This window comes from Peromyscus maniculatus, chromosome 15 (genome assembly GCF_049852395.1).
Source record: "Peromyscus maniculatus bairdii isolate BWxNUB_F1_BW_parent chromosome 15, HU_Pman_BW_mat_3.1, whole genome shotgun sequence".
In the NCBI taxonomy this organism is placed as follows: domain Eukaryota; kingdom Metazoa; phylum Chordata; class Mammalia; order Rodentia; family Cricetidae; genus Peromyscus; species Peromyscus maniculatus.
Window position 1 is genome coordinate 42,589,277 of NC_134866.1, and position 22,234 is coordinate 42,611,510.

General features: G+C 42.2%; 1 protein-coding gene across 1 annotated transcript in view; it reads right to left on the bottom strand.

Moving 5' to 3' along the window:
- Positions 1-4: 4 nt before the first annotated feature.
- Positions 5-22,234, bottom strand: part of Cdc20b (cell division cycle 20B) — a 34,514-nt gene continuing 12,284 nt past the window's right edge. Inside the window, 9 exon segments of the mRNA XM_076552201.1 lie at positions 5-1,801; positions 6,333-6,444; positions 6,976-7,207; positions 12,164-12,260; positions 13,058-13,082; positions 13,449-13,480; positions 13,483-13,532; positions 13,534-13,639; positions 18,409-18,525. Of these exon segments, the coding sequence (XP_076408316.1) occupies positions 1,713-1,801; positions 6,333-6,444; positions 6,976-7,207; positions 12,164-12,260; positions 13,058-13,082; positions 13,449-13,480; positions 13,483-13,532; positions 13,534-13,639; positions 18,409-18,525 (860 nt within the window). The 3' untranslated portion in view covers positions 5-1,712.

The window sequence follows — 22,234 nt, forward strand, 5'->3', positions numbered from 1 at the left end:
CCGTGAAAAGAACACTGTAGTCTCATGTAACACACATGTTTATTGCAGGATTCTACCTAGCTGGAGGTAGGTACAAGTAAAGACCGGTCCATCATGATCTAAACCAGAATATAGAGACTGTTCACTGACAGTACACACACAGATCATTTTAGGAAACGAGGAACGTTCATACTCTAATCTGGATAGAACTAACTGTTATCTATTCATGAACTAAGAAATTTGTCCAGCTATCCACTAAGGATTTATACATGTGAAGCTCTGTATTACAAAATTCAAAAAGTGATTATAGTCAAGGCTTCTGTTTTGCATGTTATCTAGCCTTGTTCTAATTTCTTTATAAAAATCATATCCCAAACTTCCTACTAAAATTAATATCAGACAGAAATACATTGATGTTTTTCTTAAGTGAGGCCCCTTGGTCACATACCAATATTTATTGTAGAAATGACCTTTGATCATGACAGCGTTATAAGACTGTTAAAGCATGCTGGGTAGAGGTGGCACATGCCTTTAATCCCAGCACTCAGGAGGCAGAGCCAGGCGGATCTCTGTGAGGTTGAGTCCAGCCTGGTCTATAGAGTGAGATCCAGGACAATCAAGGCTACACAGAAAAACTCTGTCTTGAAAGAGAGAGTGACAGAGATAGACACAGAGAAGAGAAAACAAGCATTGTGTGCAGGGAAAAAAGGAAGAAAAGAGCAAGAATTCCAAAGGACAAGCAAAGCCCGACACTGGAGCCATACAGAAGACAGGCGGAGGTCGCCAGAGGCTGCTGACTGGCTTGCTCCCCTGGCTTGCTCAGTCTGCTTTCCTGTAAAACCAGGCCGGGTGGTGGGACACCCACAGTGAGCCTCCACAGCAATCATCAATGAAGAAAATGCCCTACAGGCTTGCCTGATGGAGACAATTCCTCCAGTGAGGCTCCCTCTCCTCAGATGGCTCTAGCCCGTGTCAAGTTCACACACACACACACACACACACACACACACACACACACACACACACACACACGCAAACGCAAACAGCACAATGACCTGCTGTAAGTGACTTCCTGTTGCTGTCTTGGCCTCTTGTGTCTTTTGTCCTAGGATGGCACAGTGGGAAAATCCTTATCGGATGCCAGGCTATCGGCATGTTCTTGGACTCCCAGCCTCCACAACCCTGAGCTCAACAAATGTCCCGTGTTTCTAAGTTACGCTGTCTTGGGCCTTCTGTTACAGCAGCAGAAAACCAAGACTGGAGGAGAACAGGCAGGAGAGCTAAGTTTGCTTGCCACCGCACACAGCGTACGGCAGGAGGCTGGCAGGGGCTTTTCAGATCTGAAGTTGTAGCAGCAGTAGGCTGAGTGTGAACCAAAGGCAGGAAAGGAACTCAAAAAGGAGAGATGGGAAAGGCAGTTGGAAATATAACGGAAGGACTTAGAAAAGCCAGGCAGGAAAGAACTGTTTAGAACTTGTTCTTACTAAAACTGTGAAAAATGAATCTGGAAAGAGGAAAGAACAGAAGACAGGAGAGGAGGAAAGGAGAGAGGAAGAGGAGAGAGGGAGAGGGAGACAGAAGAAAGCCGGACCATCTCCGGACTGTGGGACGGGAAGAAGTACGGGAAGAAGAGACGCCAACCTGAGGAACAGCCAAACATCACAACTTCCGATCCCCATGACCTAAGGGAGAAGGAAAGCCTGCCGCACTGTTCTCGGCCAAGACTGGCTGGGTCACGGGTGGCTCTTCCACACACAAGCTGTCCCATGTGCCAGGGTCTCCTCTGGACTCGGGGCCAGGTGCAGCACCCTGCCTCTGTGACCTGTGGGAGAAAGAGGATGCATCTGGAGCCAAGTTACAAGGGTGGTGGATGAAAACTAAGTAACCTAGCATCCCTCCCAGGGTTCCCTGTACACGCCAAGTTCACCACCCAGGCCATCCAAGCTTTTCACTCAGCATCTAAGGCTAACTAAGTTTCTTTCCAATGCTTGTTCCACCTCCCCGCTCCCCCTACTCATCCCTACCCCTTCTCACCCTCCACCCAAACCTACCCACCCCCGCTCCCACCCCACCCTGACCACCCTGACCAGTGCCCTGCGGCTATCGTAAGAAATGCCCACAAGCTGGTGGTTACGCACCAGAAACTGACTTCTCCCACAGTCTTGAGGTTGTGAAGTCTAGGGGTGGGTGGGACGGCATGCCCAAAGAGTCTCAGCCTTGCCACTTCCGGTTCCTGACAGCTGCAGCCATTCTTCGGCTTGTGCCCACACCACTCCAGCCTGCCTGTGTGAGCACACTGACTTCTCCGTGTCTGTTCTCTGATTGTCTTCCGAGTCACGGGATAATTGACATTGGATGTAGACCTGCCTACATAACCCGGGACAGCTCCTCCCAAGACCCTGAAACACATCACATCATGAAAAACCCTTTGTCCACAGAAGGTCACAGGCACAGCCTACGGAGATTTCACAAAGTACCTTTGAGGAAACGGAGCTTCAGCCCACACTCTTGTCCCACTGACATTGGTTTTCTCTTCTGCAGTCTCAAATACCCCCTTTCGGGTAGATTTCCAAGAAATGGATCACATCAACAGACGCCGCTTAAGGCAAAGGGGCCCAAAAACTCTTCCACAGTGCAAGTGCGAGACTTGCGCACAGGATTCTGGAACTTGTGGCTTCCCCTCTGCTCTTCTATTCATTATTCCCAAAGAACACTCTCAATTATGCTTGCTTTCTACAAGGCTGATAGATATTAAAAATGAGAAGAGCATTTAATGGCCACATTAGCTGGGGAATTCTGAGTTAATATCAAAGTCAGCTCTTCAGAACTCATTTTATTTTAGGGCTGCTGTATGATTCGGGGCTGTTTGGAGGAGGAGGCTATAGTGGATAGCATCAACCTCAGCTGACTCACAGTCCTTTTGACTTTGGCATGACAAGGTACTCACCAGTGTCACCTCGAAAACACTTGGCAAAACCTAGCCTAACCCAACAGTTGCCTTAACAATCAAAACCTTGGGCCAAAACAAACAAAGACAATTCCATGAAAGAGGCTAGGGACAGGAGGATATGAAAGATTACAAGGCCAGATGAGGTTTGAGTGGGGAGATGTTTGGTGATACAACTGAAATCAAACTCAGGAAGGGGTCACCTTTTCACAAAAGTGGGATTTCTTACAAGTCATTTGAGAGCAGGACTCTGAGACACCATCTTGTCCTGTGGTACAAGATCTTCAGCACAAAGGAGTGTGTATGCACCTAGAAGAGACATAACCTAGGTCCTAGACGCTCAGGAGTCTTGTTACACCTACATATCACTCCCCTCTCTGCACACAACACACACACACACACACACACACACACACACACACACACACCACGTGCCACTATATGATATTCCAAGGGGGGGACATGGGACTGGTTCTTTAAGTGTTTTACATGAAATTATGTTCACAGAATAATGCAGCCTGTTAATTTATGAATGAATAAAAAATGATGTAGAAATAAGAAGCATCTCACACAAGGTCACACCATGAATTAACTGCAGAGGCAGAACTAGGTAGGACCAGTTCAATGCTCCAACATTAGACCAAACTCCAAAGGAAAATCTCTTTTTCTATTGCAGGCCATTATCTTTTTATTTTTCATTTAAAACTTTTAGAAAATGCAGCTTGATACAGTTGTTTTTAAATGACATAGAACCAGGGCAGGAGAGAAGGCTCGGCAGCCAAGAGCACACACTAACTACTCTTGCAGAGGACCTGAGTTCGATTCCCATCACCTCTGTCAGCTAGCTCACAACTGCCTGTAACCCCAGCTCCAGAGCATCTAACACCCTATTCTGGACTCTGGGAGCACCTGCACTCACTTATGAATATACTCATCCACATCGATACATAATTTAAAACAAATATTTAAAAAAATAAACAAAAAAGTATAAAGAACCTTGCACTAAAGCTTTTCCATCATTTTATCCTGTTCTCATTTTGATAGTCTAATTTTATTGATATATTTATGTTGTTTGTTTTGACCACCCTAAAATATGTGCCATTTTGAAGAAGTGGGAAACTGAATGACTTTAGAACTAGGAAATTTTTAGCTGGGGAATAGCACACTTGCCCAGCATGTACCAAGCTCTGGTTTGATCCCAAGTACAGCAAGAAAGAAGAAAGGGAGGGAGGGAGGGGAAGAAGGAGAGAGGAAGAGCGGGAGACAGGGTGAAGAAATTCCGTACACATAATCAACTCACAAATTTAATTTTAAGCCGGGCTGTGGTGGCGTACACCTTTAATCCCAGCACTCAGGAGGCAGAGGCAGGCGGATTTCTGTGAGTTCGAGGCCAGCCTGGGCTACCAAGTGAGTTCCAGGAAAGGCGCAAAGCTACACAGAGAAACCCTGTCTCGAAAAAAAAAAAAATTTAATTTTAACAATTTTAGAAGGTCACTTTAAGATAAGGCCACAAAGAAGGGATGTAAACTAGACGCTCTCTCAGGGCTGGACAGATGGCTCAGCAGTCAAATCTGTGTGCTATTCCTACACCACTGAGCACTCCTCCTTGGGTGGTTGCAAACACCCGTAACTCCAGCTCCAGGGGCATTCAATGCCTCTACCCAACCCCCACCCTTCACCCACAGGTGTACACACCCCCGGACACACAAGTATAATAAAAAAAAGTTTTTCAAGTGATTTCCTTTTTTAAAAATGATATCAAATAGTCTCCCTCTCACACTTCTCCAAGTCCTTTTGCTATTATCCTTCCTCATCTTCTGGACAGAAAGTTCTTAGAAGAAGAAATATTAAATAGTTGCAGTGTTAGGTACGTACAGGAAATTGTCGCTTGGAGAAGCCTCTTGCCAAAAAGTTAAACATTCCCATTGATTTCTGCCACAAAGTTCCAGGCATAAGAATCTTGAAATGTTCACTTCCAACTTAAAATAACGCTTTTTAATCCACACTCGCAATAATGTCTTTATTATATTCAATAGATATAATGAGCAATGAAAAATGACGTTTTACCCACTATGTGTTAAAAAGGAAAAAGAAAGAAGGAAAAAGAATGGAATAGAATAGCAAAGAGGTAAAATCCCATATATTTTCAAAAACAAGGTTTGAAAGCTAACTTGACTTAAATTGAAGAGAAACTTCTGGAAAAAACGACACATGGCACAAAGCAACAGTGTTCTTGAAGCCCTTTCAGAAGACATCAGTGACAGTCTTAACTCACTCGGTAGTGGGAAATTACACCTTCACCTCAGACAAAGATACTCTTTACAGGGAGGCTGTGGCTTCAAATTCTAAGAACACTTGCTGTGAGTTTTGTTTTCTACATACAAATGTCATCAATGACACTACATATTGATCCTTTGCTCTGGACCAAAAAAGCCACGTCAAAGACAGGTCTCACCAGCAAACTAGACAGTTACTTACACCTGGTTGTTTTTTTAATGTAAAAAACTAACTTTTTGAGAATTTATGCAGTGTATTTTGATTGCGTTCACCCCCACTCCTCTCCTAACTCCCCTCAGACCCTCTCTCACCTTCCACTTACCTCCCAACTTCCTGTCATCTTTTTTTAAATACCTCCTGAGTTTAATCCATGATGCCCTCAAACTCACGAGTGTGGGACCATCCACTGGACCTTGATCACCACACCCTTAAAAATCAAAAAAGGGCTCTCCCTCCCCCGGGAGCCATGTAGCTATGACTGTCAATAGTGTTCCCCTGACTTGGGTTGGTGCAGGTTTTTTTCAGGCTGTCATCTACAGAAGACAGCTTCTCTCCAGAAACTGACTAAAACATACACATTCAAGGAAGAGGGACCTGGACACTTCTAAGAGATGCACAAGTATGGTCAAACTTAGAAACATTCATCTCTGTGTTTGGACGTGGGGTAGCTGTCAGATTTCTCCTCTATTGATGTTGAAATCAAAGAACCAGGCTTTCATCAGAGCTTTCCCACTTTATGCGGCACACTGTGGGAGTCCGTTCTCGGGTTCCACGTGGCTTTACCCAGCATATCCCCATAGAGGATGATTAGGACCATGGGCCTGAGTGCAGGTGTCTGAGATGGTCTGCACTTGGCTGTTCTGGGGGGGGAGGAGTTTTATTGCTCCACCCCTTGGCGTCTCTATAAAAACCCTGGGGCAGAGACAGTCGGGGGCCGTTGGAATAGGTTCCAGGCCCTCTCGAGGCTATCCTTTATTTTCTATCTGTTTATCTCCGCAAGATTCTCCGCTATAAATCCTTCTGTCTAATATTTCCTGCTGCTCGCACTCAAGAAAACTCTGGGGAGCTGTGGGGGTGGTGGGTAAACACCCCACAGCACACTTTGCCATGGTGTGTGGCATTTACTCACCAAAGAACTCACCCAACAGCATGGGGCAGGCCCACAGAGCCACAGCACTCTTGGGAGCATCTTGGTCTGTTGCAGTCTCCTTTATCTTAGGTAGCGAGATGAGGGGGAACATCTATAATGAGGACCACAAAACACTAAATGCTGGTGATCTCTGGTGCATGATGAATGTGCCTACACTGGTTCTAGACCCTATGTTCTGTTCTGTTCACTCTCCCTCCAGCCACGTGAGGACTGGGTATTTTTAGAAATTATATCCATCCTAAGAAAGCTTATCCCAAGTCATCCAAAGACCAAGAAAACAAATAGGCCCCAGTGCAATGAACCAGGAGATTTTAATCGTGACCACTGGCCAGGGATAGCCAGCTAACTCTCAAGTTTCAGAGTTAAACTGTGATGAGGAAAAAAGCAGAGAAGGAAGAGATGGAGGGAGGGGAGGAAAGAAGGAAGAAGAGAGAGAGGAAGAGAGAGAGACAGAGAGAGAGAACACAAAATAGATTAACTTTGGACTCATCAATTGAGAGATTTTACCAAAAAAAAATTCATAAGAACTGGAATTCCTTTTGGACTCAGAAGAGAAGGAAGAATGGGATCCTACATTCTATTATAAGTTGTTTTCATAAGATTCTAGATGTGGGATGAAGACAAAGCTTTCCTGTGAGTGTGTGCTTGGAGTCTGAATGCTCTTCCCAGTATTTACATCCAAAACACGTAGGCATCTATCCTTCATTCCTCCTCCAATGGCAAGGACCTCAGATTGGCAGGGACTCCACTCCATGGCCTGTAAATTTCCAGGTAAGAACACAGGCAAGTGAGCCCTGGAGAAAGCAAGGTCACCTGGGGGATGTACACAGAAGTCTGCAGCCACAGCAGCTCTCCTGGGTGAGGACAGATACACCCCTCAGAAATTATTCCCCCAGGATGAGAAACCACTACTGTAAGGGAAGACACCCAATAGAAGACTTCCCTAAATGATGCTAACGATTGTCCGTCAGTATCTTTAGCATATAATGGGAAAACTGTACGCAACACACCCATTCGGCAGAACTCTGCGGCTGGAGAAGCCCAGAGAAGCCCATGGCTCTTCTGGGTTCTGTGCTAAAGGGCAGCCTTTGCTTTGTGACCTGCGTCCTTGTCATCCAGATAACAGTACGTTAAAGAAAGCTGCACATGACTACCTGTAAATTCAGATCTCAGACGTCTCGAATCCCAGTACACTTCAGAAGAGCAATTATTTGCAAATAACTCTATAATCAACTGAACATCAAGATTCATAGCTCACGTCTGTACTGATAACTGGGATGGCTAGTAACTTTAAAGAGTGTTTTAACAACTATTTCAGTTGCATTCATCCGAAAATCTTGTTGCTCATCCCAGGAAATAACCTCACTTTTGCATATTATCTTCTGGAAGTCAAAATATTTACAGAGTAACAAACTGAGTTTATACTGATTTGTTCTCCTATTGATTAGTATGTAAAACCTTTCTGTGTTTTAACATACTTTACATCATTCCCATTTTTAATGGTTTTATTTTTTATTTGTACACATGTGTGTATGTATGTTTGTGCACACATGTGTGCCGGTACCTGAGGAGGCCAGAAGAAGATGTTGGATCTTCTGGAACTGCAGTTACAGGAGCTTTGAGCTCTGTTGTGGGTCCTCTGTAGGAGCAACAAGTGTTCTGAACTGCTGAGCATCTCTCCAGGCCCCGTGACTATCATTTTCACTGATCTCCTTCCATCCCATCAATTGTGGTTCTGATGCTGGATTTACATCTTTTTAATTTTATTTTGGTTTGGTTTGTGTAGCGTTAGTTGACATTTTTAAAGAGAAGTAGATCATTTTGTTCATTTTGTGTTTCATTTAGTGCTTGCTGTCATCTAAAACAAAATGTATCTTTTGTTTCTGACAAAAATCTTTAGGTAAATTCCAAATTTCAAAATACTTTCAAAGCTAACATAACAGCTTTCCAAACAACTATGTTTTTGTTCCATTTTTGTTTTTCAAGATGGGGTTTCTCTCTGTAACAGTCCTGGCTGTCCTGGAACTCGCTCTGTAGACCAGGCTGGCCTTGAACTCACAGAGATCCACCTGCCTCTGACTCCAGAGTGCTGGCATTAAAGGCGTGCGTCATCACAGCTGGCTCAATTATAAATTTTTAAAGCAACACACACACACACACACACACACACACACACACACACACACACAAGGCATACTAGTGTGTTCCTGGATGAAATTATTTGAAATTTAACATGTTACTTTATATCTAGCAAAATGTAATTGTGAAATAATCATGTGTGATTTATTTTGCGCTTCTCCTTGGCAAGAATGAGCTGTCCTGATGTTGTGTTCCTCTAATGCTTTTCTTGAAATTAATCATCTTTTAAATAGTTACACTTGCAGCTTTTCCTACAAGTTTGAGTCCATTTTCTTTTTTTAGATGTATATAGTTTATTTTATGTGCCTGAGTGTTGTACCTGCATGTATGCATGTATGTATGTATGTATGTGTAACATATGTGTGTCTGGTGCCTCTGGGGGGTAAGAAGAAGGGATCTCTGGGTCCCTGGATGCACTAGATACCTGGAACGAGAGATACAGGTAATTCTGAGATAATACATTAGTGCTGGAATCTGAGCCCAGGTCCTTCGGAAGAGCCAGGCAGTGGTGGCACACGCCTTTAATCCCAGCACTCAGGAGACAGAAGCAGGTGGAGCTCTGTGAGTTCAAGGCCAGTCTGGTCTACAAAGCAAATTTCACGACAGCCAGGACTGTTACACAGAGAAATCCTGTCTCAAAATTAATTAATTAATTAATTAAGAAAACAATGGAAAGACCCATTAGGACATTTCCAAACACAGATAAAAATCCCTTGGGTTAGAAGGATGGAGTAGTCAGCCCGTGTGAGTCTTTTCACAAGTAAGCTAGGTTCACCCAGACATGGTGACACATACAGCTAATCCCAGCACTCAAGAGGCAGGGACAGGCTGATTTCTAAGTTCGAGGCCAGTCAGGGCTACAAAGTGAGACCCTGACTTTAGAAGAAAAACAAAGTGAAATGGATTTGTCTGCCAACATTTTAAATTTGGAATCAAAATAGATGCTTCTAACAGCTTTAATATTGTACTAATAGTCATGAAAAAGACAAAATTAGGCAATTACAAGATTCCCCTGGTAATTTACATACAATATCTAGGAAATGATATTTCTCACTTTCGAGAATATTTCTAATTAGTCCAGGAGCATGGCTTTAGTAGAGTCTCGCTGTAACACATTAAGCAGGATTTCTTGATTCACTTTTCTGACAGGTGTCTCCCTGTTAAGTGTCACTCCCATTCTTAGTGTTGTCTGTGTCTTTAATGCATGAAAAGAGCTCAACACTCACTGAATATCTCAGAAAAATGCGGCATGTTTCAGAGCCATGATGGAGATACAACATCCTCCCACAGACTATGAACTCGGGGCTGGTCTGATGTTCTATAAGGAGCAAGGAAACATACTTCTACAATTATGGATGCAGTTTCTCAACATCTGATGTCATACTTTCTTCAGTATTCAGGCACAACCCTAGCTAACATCTTGACTGACAGTATGGGCTCTAGGACTAGGTTGCCTGGGTTTAAATCCTGACTCAGTCACTGGTTAATCACATGACTTCATTCTAGTGCCTCAGTTTGCTCCTCTGAGAAGAAAATTGAAATAAGAATCCCCTATAACAGGAATTAAAACAAGATTGTGCCCATCAAGTATAAAACACAGAGCAACCCAAAACAGTGGCTATGATTGCAAGTTCATGTTCCTGTGGATAACAAAGTAAATCCTTAATGATGTCGACTGCAAAAATAGCATTTGCACAGAGCTGGCCTGACCACACCAACCAAGGGATTTGAAGTTTGGCCTGAAAAATCCCGAGTTATAAATTTTCCAATTTACTTCTCAGCTACTTAACTGGTCTGTAAAAAGCTTTGAAACCTTATTGACTTAAATCTACCTTAATAAATATAATGCATGGTCTTTTTATTCCTTGTTCTCCCTCTCTGTTCTTGATCCAGCTGGGATCTCCCGCTCCCCTAAGCTCTCTTTCCCTCGACCCTTGCCCTTCATTACCCCCACTCATGTCCATGTTGTTCATGTAGATCTCATCCATTTCTCTGTCATTGGGTGATCCCTGTATCTTTCTTGGGTCCTGTTTTCTAGGTAGCCTCCCTGGAGTTGTGAGTAGCAGTCTAGTCATCTTTGTTTTACATCTAGTATCATCCTATGAATGAGTACATACCATGTTTGTCTTTCTGAGTGTGGGTTACCTCACTCAGGATGATTTGTTCTAGACCCATCCATTTGCGTGCAAACCTCATGATGTCATTGTTTTTCTCTGCTGAGTAGTATTCCATTGTGTATATGTACCACATTTTACTTATCCATTCTTCAGTTGAAGGGCAATCAAGACCACATGAGAATAGGAAGAAGCAAAGTGCTAGAGAGGCCCACAGAAATTCACAAAGATACCCCCACAATAGACTACTGGCAATGGTCAAGAGACAGCCTGAACTGACATACTCTGGTGATAGGATGGCCAAACACCCTAATTGTGCTAGAAACCCCATCCAATGACTGAGGGAACTGGATGCAGAGATCCGCGGCCAGGCCTCAGGTGAAGCTCCAGGAGTCCAGTTGGTGAGAAAGAGGAGGGTTTGTATGAGCGAGAATTGTTGAGACCAAGGTTGGATAAAGCACAGGGACAAATAGCCAAACGAATGGGAACACATGAACTATGAACCAATAGCTGAGGAGCCCCCAGCTGGATCAGGTGCTCTGGATAAGTGAGACAGTTGATTAGCTTGATCTGTTTGGGAGGCATCCAGGCAGCGGGACCAGTTCCTGTACTCAGTGCATGAGTTGGCTGTTTGAAACCTGGGGCTTATACAGGGACACTTGGCTCAGCCTGGGGAGAGGGGACTAGACCTGCCTGGACTGAATCTACCAGGTTGAACTCATTCCTCAGGGGAGACTTTGCCCTGGAGGAGATGGGAATGGGGGGTGGGCTGGGGGGAAGGCGGGGGGGGGGGGGGGGGGGGATAAGAAGGGAATCTGTGGCTGATATGTAAAATTAAATTATATTATAAAATATAAATAAATAAATATAATGCAGGAATGAATGCTAGTACTAAAAGCAATACATATTGAAACCAATTCTATAGCATCATAGGAATAATTCACATAACTTCTCTCTTTAAGAAGAAGCTGTTAAATCACATCAGTATTCTTCATGTCCTATGTCATTGGCCTCACTTGGGAAATTAGAAACACAAATAATAGCCCCCCCATGTCCTAATATGAGGAAATGCTGGAGGAACACAGTGATCTCTGTTCATGAGCCCTACAGGGGAGTCCAGTGAACACTCATGTTTGAGTGCCATTGAGCAGGATCATCTATGCGGTCCCTCCCAATTCTAATGTCATGAGTCTACAAATTAGAAGGCCCCCAAAGGTTTAACATTTTCCATATATACCAATAAACACTGGTTTCTGTCCAAAAAACGTCCCTTTTGCAGGTATTACTAGATACAAAGAAACTTTTTGCTTGGAGAGAGTTTCTCAAATTATCTGAATAATGAATTGAACTTCATGCTGAAGGCATGGTCACCACATATGTGTGCCCTCTAGAATACACGTCAGAAGACCCGAACACCTGCCAGGGCAGAAGGGCTAAGAGACAAGCCTAATGGGTTGTTTTGTTTCACTCTTAATTTTTTTTCTTTAAATGTTATGGTTCTATCCACTCCTAACTCAGCAGTGAGACAGACAGACAGTTCAAATACGATCTGTTTACCTGCTGAGGGTGCAGTGGTTCCAGCTCAGGGCTCCAACTACTACTTACAAGTGGACAAGCATGTTTCTCAGCCGCTTTCTAGTGATTATATCCATAACTGGAAAACATGGCCAAGCATGTGTCTCCGTGCTTTTTAGTGATTATATCCATAACTGGAAAACATGAACAAACAATAGAGTCCATGGCACTGCCTTCTCCCCAGCCCACCATGTTCTCAGAGGCCTCAGAGCGAATTACTAGATACAGACAGGCAGCCTGCTGTGAACTAAGAGAAAACTCAGTACCGCTCACTCTAATGGCCGTCCTGCTCTGACTACATCCTGGGGTCATGTGGGGAGTATTGCTCTGTGCCAGCAGTTGTGGTTTAATTGGTAAGGTAGAACCAGAAAGTGTGGCATTCATGGTAAAGCTCCTAAAATGAATGCAATGTGCAGCCAAGGACTGAGAGTCATGATTGAGCTTCTCACATCTTGGAAACCAGGAATTCTCATGGTCAACCTATACAGTTCCAACAAACACACAGGTGGAGTATTTCTCACCCAAAGCTTCAGGAACAAGAAGTGTTTTGGATTTTGGAGCTTTTGGAAACATTTGTATAGAATGTACCTGTTGTACAGTCCTACTCCAAAATGCAAGATGCTCTGAGGTCTGCCACAGTTTTATTAGTCTGTGTGGATAAAATGAGGGTGAGTCAGAACTCAGTTTGCTACTGAAACTCCATTCTTCCCTGGTATAGATGATATTGTGACTCAAATGAGAAAGGCTAACTATGAGATAAGAAGACATCGTGATGCAAGCTGGCCTCCAAGGTTATCCAGCACCTGGGCAACATTCTTTATGCTGCTGAAAAAAAATCATGATGATGGTAACATGAGGAATTCGGCTAACAAACACCTGACAGATGCTTGTCTCGGGCAGCCTATCGGGAAATCAAAGTCATATTACACCATTCTGCTCCTATCACAGCTTCAGATGAACGGAACCTGAAAAGGCACGTTCTCTCCTGGGTTCCCAAACTAGAGGCTTTGTAAGTCCAACCTAAGTTTGAGAGATTTTTTTTTTTCAAAAAATGAAAGATGACAGAAAGATTGTGAGGGAAACAAAGGAAAATACCCTTAAATCTTCAAGAAATGCCATTCAGAAGAAAACAATTCTGTCTCTCCTTGCTTCCCACAGTTCCAGGTACCTCACTTAATCTAGTTTCTCTATATTAATACGCTATCTCTATATTAATACGTTATATAGTAACTGCACAGAGGACATCAGGAGGAAATGTTTCTAGTACCTGCACTTCTCCCTTGCTGGTGCCAACAGCCAGCACGATCCCTCTCTGATCCAGGACACAGACGATGCGTAATTACAGAAGAGGACTAATATTTCCAGTCCCACTGTGGTTTTGTCTGTTCCAGATGTATACAGAGGATCCGAGGGCTACAGCAACAAGATTTTGGGAATTCCAGTCCAGGATATCGAGGTCTATAAGGAAACAAGTCTGAATTAGCATGATTGTGCAGCCAAATCTTTAAAGGAAAGACAGAGCTCTGGGGCTGATCGGATGGCTCAGCAGTGAGGAGCACTGGCTGCTCTTCCGAAGAACTCAGGTTCAATTTCCAACACCCACGTGGCAGATCACAGCTCTCTGTAACCCCAGTTCTAGGGGATCCAACTCCTTCATATAAATATACATGCAGGTAAAACACCAATGCATGTGAAATAAAAATAGGCATTTTTTTAAGTTTTTAAAAATGGAAAGGGAGAGAAATCAATACTTTTGCCATGGACAGATGTAAGACAAAGTCCTGAACCAAAACAGATCATTGAAAGTTCAAAGATAAAAGCTGAAACATAATCTGGTTCAAGACCCATAGTCTGATGAGCAATGCTTAGCATCTATGCTCAAATAAACCTGTGTAAGAACACCATTTTTTGACTTAGTGTATTCATCCACCATGGTTAGTACAGATGTACCTCAGCTAAGAGGTTTCTGAAAACTAATGCCACATAATTTTTATAAAAATACTTTTGGACCTGCCATATCTACATGGGAAATACTATCATTCTTTCTAACTTCAAAAACAACATCAAGTTAAGTATGTCTAGAAGAGATAGTGACTCTTATGACATCTCACTTATGACATCTCAAAGTTCTCAGCAATTTTCTTTAGGCTACACATATAAGAGCTCTTTTTAAAAGATTTTTAATATTTATTGACTACTATGTGTGTGTGTTGCTTGCACGTGTGTATGTGCACATGTGTGCAGTGCCTGAAAAAGCCAGAAGAGGGCATCTGAAAACTGGAGGTATAGCTGGTTGTGAGTTGTCCATACGGGTGCTGAGAACCAAACCTGGATCCTCGGCAGTGCTTTTAATCACTGAGCCATTTTTTTTTTGGCATCCAGCCCCAAAATTTATTTTTTGATTGTGTATATATGGGGGTAGGGCAGGGGATATGTGCACATAAATGGAAATGCTGTGGAGGCTAGACAATAGTGTCTGGTCCCAGGAGTTGGAATTATAGGTGGTTGTGAGCTGCCCAATATGGGTACTAGGAATGGAATTCATGTCCTCTGCAAGAGTAACTCTTAACTGCTGAGCCATCTCTCCAGTCCCCTGATAAGAACTCTTTGACTGCTGTGAGAAAATGTATGTTTTGACCACTTAATACCATGTCGAGGAACTTATTTCTTATAACTCATAATGCCTATCATGCCTAACACATATTAGCATACAGTTATGAAGTGCATCAGTTCTATCATAGTAGACTAAGCCCTCTGTGGTACATCCCTCCCACTAATACCAACTATTAACTCTTGACAAAAATATTAAAATCAAACCCCTGAGGACCCTTAAAAGTAAAAACAGGTAAACTAAGTCAGGAAGTCAAAGCATGAAGAAGGAACCTACCCATCCACAAGAGAATTTTCACTTTTTTTTCTTGTATGACTTTGTCTTAACCTAGCACCTACAGTCAAGCCTCCAAGAAACCCCATCATCTCTGTGATCAAAGACAAGGAGTCTGGGAGGCCAAAGTGTAAGGAAAACCTTGAACAAAAGAGAGCCAAAGAAAAATGTCCTCCAGGCGCGAGTACAAGAGCTCACACATGTCTCATCTGATTGTGGAGTGGAGAAGGGACTCAGGGAAGCCTAGCAAAATCTGTGAAAAAGAAACAGAGATCCAAAACATTTATTCAGGTCTTAGCCTGGACTCAGAGCTACACGCATAAATGACGGGCCCAAGTCAAGCAGCCAAGGCTTATGAAATGGATCTGAGGGGCTGAAGAACTGGCTCAGTGGTTAAGAGCACTGACTGCTCTTCCAGAGGACCAAGGTTCAAATCCCAGCACTCACATGGCAGCTCACAACTGTCTATAACTCCGAGATCTGACACCTTCACACAAACATACAAGCAGGGCAAAACACTAATGTACATAAAAATAAATAATTTTTTAAAAAATGGATCTGAGATTTTAAACACAAGCCAGAGGTGGAAAGACCAGACCTAAAGGGTAACCCTAGCTAGGGCAAAAGTATCAACATTCCCAACAGGATTCAAAGTGAAAACAATATAATATGTATAATGTCTAGCATATGATTCAAATACTTAACACATGTAAAGAGAAAACAATCAATAGATAAAAACCCAAGATGACCTAGATATAAAAATGGTCAAATAAAGGAAGGATTAAAATTGATAAAAATAGAAACTACAAAACAAATGTCTGAAACAGAAAATGCTAATGTTAAAATTAAATAAAACGTAATATCTAAAACATTCTGTAGATGGGCTCAATACCAAAATAAAAACAACAGAGTAAAAAAGTATCAATGAACTTGCTTGTGAAATAATATTCAAAATCTGACATATACATAATTAGAGCCAAATCCTGGAAGCAGAAGAAAGAGTTTTCGTCACAAAGGAGAGAATCCAAAAACCAATGGACCAGCATCTTTCAAATACTGAAAGTAAAATCTTCCAGCTCAGAATTCTGTCCAGCAAGGATGTCATGAAATTGAACATGAACATCTGAGAGACATCTCTGTCAACTGAGCTGATCAATAAGAAATGCTAAAAGGAGCCCTCCAGAATAAAGAGAAGTTATTAAAGAGGATCTCTTAGTTGATCTGGCTATTTGACTCTACTGGATCCAGAAACACCTAGAAGACACAATTCAGCTATGTGTTGTGAGGATGACAATAAAGAGACCAGCTGAGGGAGAAAGTCATGCTCTCAACATGAGTCACCCCTCCCAAACAGCATCCCAGATAGAGATCCAAGGATGGTGCAATGTGGGCCTTCGCTTCTTCTTCCTGACTGAGTGCATCTGTTGCCAATGCTGATGCTGATGCTGATGCTGATGCTGATGCTGCCCTCACCAACCTCAGGCTCTGCTCCAGCCTTCAGCCTTGTGGACTGAGCAGCTGTGGACTCTCAGCCTGCTCATGTGCGGACAGTCATTGCTACACTACCCTGCCTGTATAAAGCAATATAACACATCCCTTTTTATAATGGATCTACATTCTACTGGCTTGAGTTCTTCAAAGAACCCTGCCTACCACTGAGAAAACGTTAAAACTTTAAGAATTAAGGAGAATATTAGAATTGACCAAAAAAAATATTTGAATAAATAAAAAATGAGCATGGTTTCCCTCTTATGAAAGTTTTTAAAAAAATTTTACAGGTGTGTGTGTGTGTGTGTGTGTGTGTTGTGCTGTGTGTGTGTTGTACTGTGTGAATACATGTTAAAATGTGCCTGTGTAAATGTGGAAGCCTCAACTTATATTGAGAGCTCTCTTCAATTCTTTCCCTTCTTTTATTGAGTCAGGGTCCCTTGTAGAGGTTTAGAATTCCACTGCAGTGGGTTCAAGACAGCCTGCAGAGACAGCTGCTGTCATTATGAACATCTTTTGACAAGTTTTATTCTTGATGGGAGGAAAGAGAAGAGCTATAGCTTGAAGAAAAAGTGTGCACAAAATTTGCCTTTTAGTATGAGTGTTTTGAGTTTTTTATATTTCTTGAGACTTTATATCCCCTAATGGCCATGATAATAAAGTCTCTGGGAGAAAGCTCTGAGAAAGTAATGATGGGAACTGCTTACTTCTGCTCATTCCTCTTTGTGGATGTTCCCCCCTCCCTTTTCTGTTCCCTCCCTCACCAGGAGAGTTCACCACGGCCCTTGCTCTCAACCCTAATCATCCACCCTACATGACAGTTCATCCTTTATTTCAGCCACTGACTTCACTGTGATCTGCCAAACTCCTCCATGTCACACCAGCTCCTTCAGTGAAGGAGTTGAAGCAGTTTTCTCTCCCCAAACTGTCCTCCCAATGGTGCCACTCTCCTGCTTCAAAACTTGTAACAACACTAAATTCATTTTTGATTCTTTGGTAGCTCTCTCCTGTAAAAAATGTGTTCTGTGTTTCATGCATATAACATCACATACACACATGCACACACATGTGTACACACACACACACACACACACACACACACACAGAGAGAGAGAGAGAGAGAGAGAGAGAGAGAGAGAGAGAGTAAACTCTCTTCATTCTTTTGATATTTGTCTTAGTTAACAAATCCCAAATTAAATTTCTACAACTAATTCTTGAATTTCCGCATGATCTGCATTCACCTACCTATGGCTCAGTCCCACTACGTCCTCTTTGCTGCCATTACCAATAATTCCCGACATAATGCCTTTGCCCATGCAGCATCAAATATGTTCTCATCTACCTTCTACCCTTACAAGTCTTACCCATCTTCCTTGAGGCAGCTTAAGTCTGGATAGCTCTAGAGTATTTCTGAGCTCACTGAGATCCACAACTCACTATTTATATTCTACATTGGCAATGTTGGCAGTCAATCCTGTGTGAGTTAGCAAACTAGTCTTCCAAACGAGACTTTGAGAGCCACTTACTAAACTCACTGTTTAACTGTTTAGACATTGCCACAGTGAAATTCCATGTGTAAGACTAGGTCAACATCAGGATAGTTCATTCTAGTATAATTTCAAAAATGTACTAGTGAGTAACAATACTCATGTCCCACCAACAAAACCTACTACTGAAAGTTAAGTAGTACCCAAAACGTGGTAGTTACATTATCCATTGTTGCATGTAACATCATGTGGGCATGAAACATATGGACCATCTGTCTCTTCCAGTATCAGACTTTGGTTTTATGCCAGAGCATTGGCTGTGTCTTGCTATTTCAGCTGGTCAACTGGCAGTCTAAGCAGTGACTTGCAGTAGTCATTTCAAAAACCTGTGAGATGAAGCTTCACCCCCAGGTGGCATGTGGAATGGTGGACACCACTGAACCTCTTAAGATAGAAGAATTCATCTCCAACTCCATCTCTACAGCCTGTGGGAAACAAACAGTTCTACAGATCTCTAAGATCCCACAAATACAATAGTTCTCCCATGGGTATCAAGAGATTACAGAGTGAAAGAGAAAGTAGTCACTCTGATAAAACTGTGACATAAAGGATACAGGAGGAAAGGAAAGAAAAGAAAAGAGTTCAGTATGGACTTTAAATAAGAGTTCAAAATTATTCAATGGCACTTTTCAACAAAGAATACATACATGGTAGATGTTAAGTGTAGACAAAAATGTCATGAGGAACACACAGAGTACCACATCATGCTTTGAATATTCATTCTGCCATTTGATAATTTTTTTTCCGCTTATAAGAGTTTTATTAGAGATAAAGGGATAGAGAGTGTGCAGGCCTGTGGGAGAGACACGTGCGTGGAGAAGAGGAAGAGAAGAGAGGGCCAGGAACATGGCGCTCCGCTTTAAAACTGGCTGGGGGCGTGGCCAGGTCACGTCACTACTCCACTCGTGTGCATAGATCACATGGTCACGTTGCGCGCTTACGTGGCCATGTAACATCACGGATCCTGGTTACAGAGACGCCTTGACCCAGAAATGGCTATCTTGACCTGGAACTGGCTAGGCGGAGGTGTCCAGGTCCGCCGGCTATCCTGGTTACGAGAGACGCCCTGACCCGGAAATGCCTATCCTGACTGGAATTGGCTAGGCGGAAGTGTCCGCCTGGTATATGCGACCATGGGGGCGTGTTGTGAACCCTTCATTCCCAACTCTTTCCTTTTTAAAAAAAGAAAAATTGTGGTTGACTGGGTATGGGGGCGATGTTTCTCTCAAAGACTGCTTCCAGCTGTATAGTGGGCGTTGGTTGGCTCTTGGGGGGATGAGGGGTATCTTGTGAAGTCTGGGGATGATGGTGGAGGTCCTGGAATGACGTTCTGCCGTCTCCTGGTTCTGTGGCTGTCCATCCGTGCTGCTGCTGGGGACCTTCTGTTTAACAAGATACTGTTGACATAGAAAGAGCTTAGAGAGAAAGAATCATTATTATTTTATTTTGGAGTTGATATTTTTTAAAAGAAAGTAAATTTTGTATGTTTGCATATCCATCCCATCCATGCTTACCTAGCAGACCTAAGTCCTATTCTTTGTATAAATAGTTGTTGATTTATTGATTTTAATTTTTTTCTTAATCTTACAATACCAGAACAGTTACTAATTTTTGACTAGTTTTACCCTTGACTGTTTGGGTTCATGATTCTATCCTTGGTTCCGTTTTAAGTTTTCATCAAAAGACCCCACTAAGTCCAAACCACTGGCACTATTTTTTCATCTCTAGGCCTCAACTCATGATCAAACTGATAATGAAACATATATCAACAGGAAACAAGGTAACTCAAGTGAATTGCGGTCTCTGTGACTAAATGGTTTCTGATAAAAGTCTGAAAGTTTCACGGCGTTGCGCCAAGAAAACCAATTGTTACTCATAAATGCTTATCTTGGGGTTCACTATGAATACTTCCAACTGTCAGACTTGAAGGTTACTGGAAACACTTAGGCCTGCTAATAAAAGGCCACAAAATTATTTTTTAACAAAATCAATACCCAAAGCATTAACAACAGAGATAAGGATTTAGTTTCATGTAGAGTGCTTGCTTAACATGTACAGTGACTTAGACTCAAGCCCCAACACCACACACAGACACACAGACACACACACACACACACACACACACACACACACACACACACACACAATCAATCAATCAATCAATCAATCAACAAGAACAAATAACAACAAAAAATATAAGATCTTATTTATATCTAATGAGTGATGGGTCATTATAGTAAAGTTGCAGGATATAAAATTAACATATGAAAGTCAATTACATTTTTATATGCCGTCAATATACAACTAGAATTTGAAATTCAAAACAAATAGTATTTATATTATTAGCCAGAATTTTAAATGCTTAAGTATGTCTCAAAAAAAATATCTATATTAAAAAAAACACTAAAAATGTTTGGTGAAAAAAAATAATATCTATAGAGGGAGGTATTTGCACATACAAGAGCAAGAAGACTCTATGTCTACATACAGTTCTCCCCAAATTGATCAACAGATTCAATGTGATCACAATCAAACTCTCAGTAAGTTATTTTATGGATATTGGTAAGGTAATTCTAACAGCCATATAGAGACAAAAGATCAAAAATAGTCGACACATATTGAAGGATAAAAACAAAGTGGAAAAAAACTAACATTATCCAACTTCAAGACTTATAAACAAGCAGCAGTAATATTGACAGAAGAATCAACAAGTTCGATGACAGGATGGAGAGCCTAGAAAGAGACTTGTACTAATTCAGGATCAAAGACAGCAGGATGGGGAACAGGGAACTCTTCAACTGCTTCTCCATCAGCTGGATTCCACATAGGAACAGCTGAATCTACGCACAGGCCTTTCATTCCTCACAAACATGAACTCCAAGTGGGTCACAGACCTAAACAATTCCTCTCCTAGAAAGCGGCGTAGGAGAAAAGCTGGATGAACTTGGGCTTTGTGGTTACTTTTTAAATAGAACACCAAGAACAAAACTCATGAGTGATTTGTGAGCTGGACTTCGGTAAAATTTACAACTTCCATCCTGCAAGACACTGCTAGGAGAATGAGAAGCGAGCCGTTTTCCACAGTTGATAGAAGACTGTTTACCCAAATGTACAAAGAGACTTTCCGCTGGAACAAGGACTATCAAGATGGCTGAGCGGGTAAGGCTTGCTGCCTGTCCTGACAACCTGAGTTCAATCTCCAGAGCCCATATGGTGGAAAGAGAAAATCAATTCCCACAAATTTTATTTGACAAGTGTATGCATGTATATACTCTATGCCTTATAAAAATGTTACATATATATATACAAGTTATAATATAATTTATGTATTATCTAAAGCATCAGAATAATAAAGATACATGCTCCCAGCCTTCACAGGACTTTTTTTATTCTGTCAAATAGCATCTTACAAGAAAACAGTTACTGATGCTCAGACCAGAAGATGAAGAGACTGGGTTCGGGAACTTGCCCAGAGTGTGCAAGGTCCTGGGTTCAATCGCCACAGCAGCAGAACTTCAAAAGAAGGAGGAGGAAGTGGAGGAGGGGAGGAGGAAGAAGATGGGGACGAGGGACGGCTGAGGCAGTGCACCCTTCCTGATAGTTTACTCTGCTTTAAATTTATTATTCTAAAAAAAAAAAAAAAGATCAAGTTCCTCCTCTCATCCCAACAGTGTATCTATAAAGCAACCCCCGCCCTCAAAAGAACATGTTCAAACCTGAAACTTTGGTGCTCAGTTTTATATATCTAACACCATCTTTCTCCATTTTACTGCCAGGAAACATAGGCTTGAAACTAAATATGTGCAAAGGTCTAGAAAATGAGGCTGTGCTTCTGTGTGTTTTTTTTATACAATGCCTAAAACTTTCAAAATTTTAATGTAAAATTAGGAACACAGAAGCAGACGTGCTCTTTAGAATTGAGTCTCTCTCTCTCTCTCTCTCTCTTTCTCTCTCTCTCTCCCCTCTCTCTCCTCTCTCCTTTCTCTTTCTTTTCACGTTTGTATCTCGAGTCCAATCCATATTTACAAGCCGTTATTACAAAGGGAGAAATAACACGAACGTTCCCTGGACATTTACAAAGGGAAGCGTTCATTATCTCACAGATTGCTCGCACAGAACTCGGGGCTGCAACCC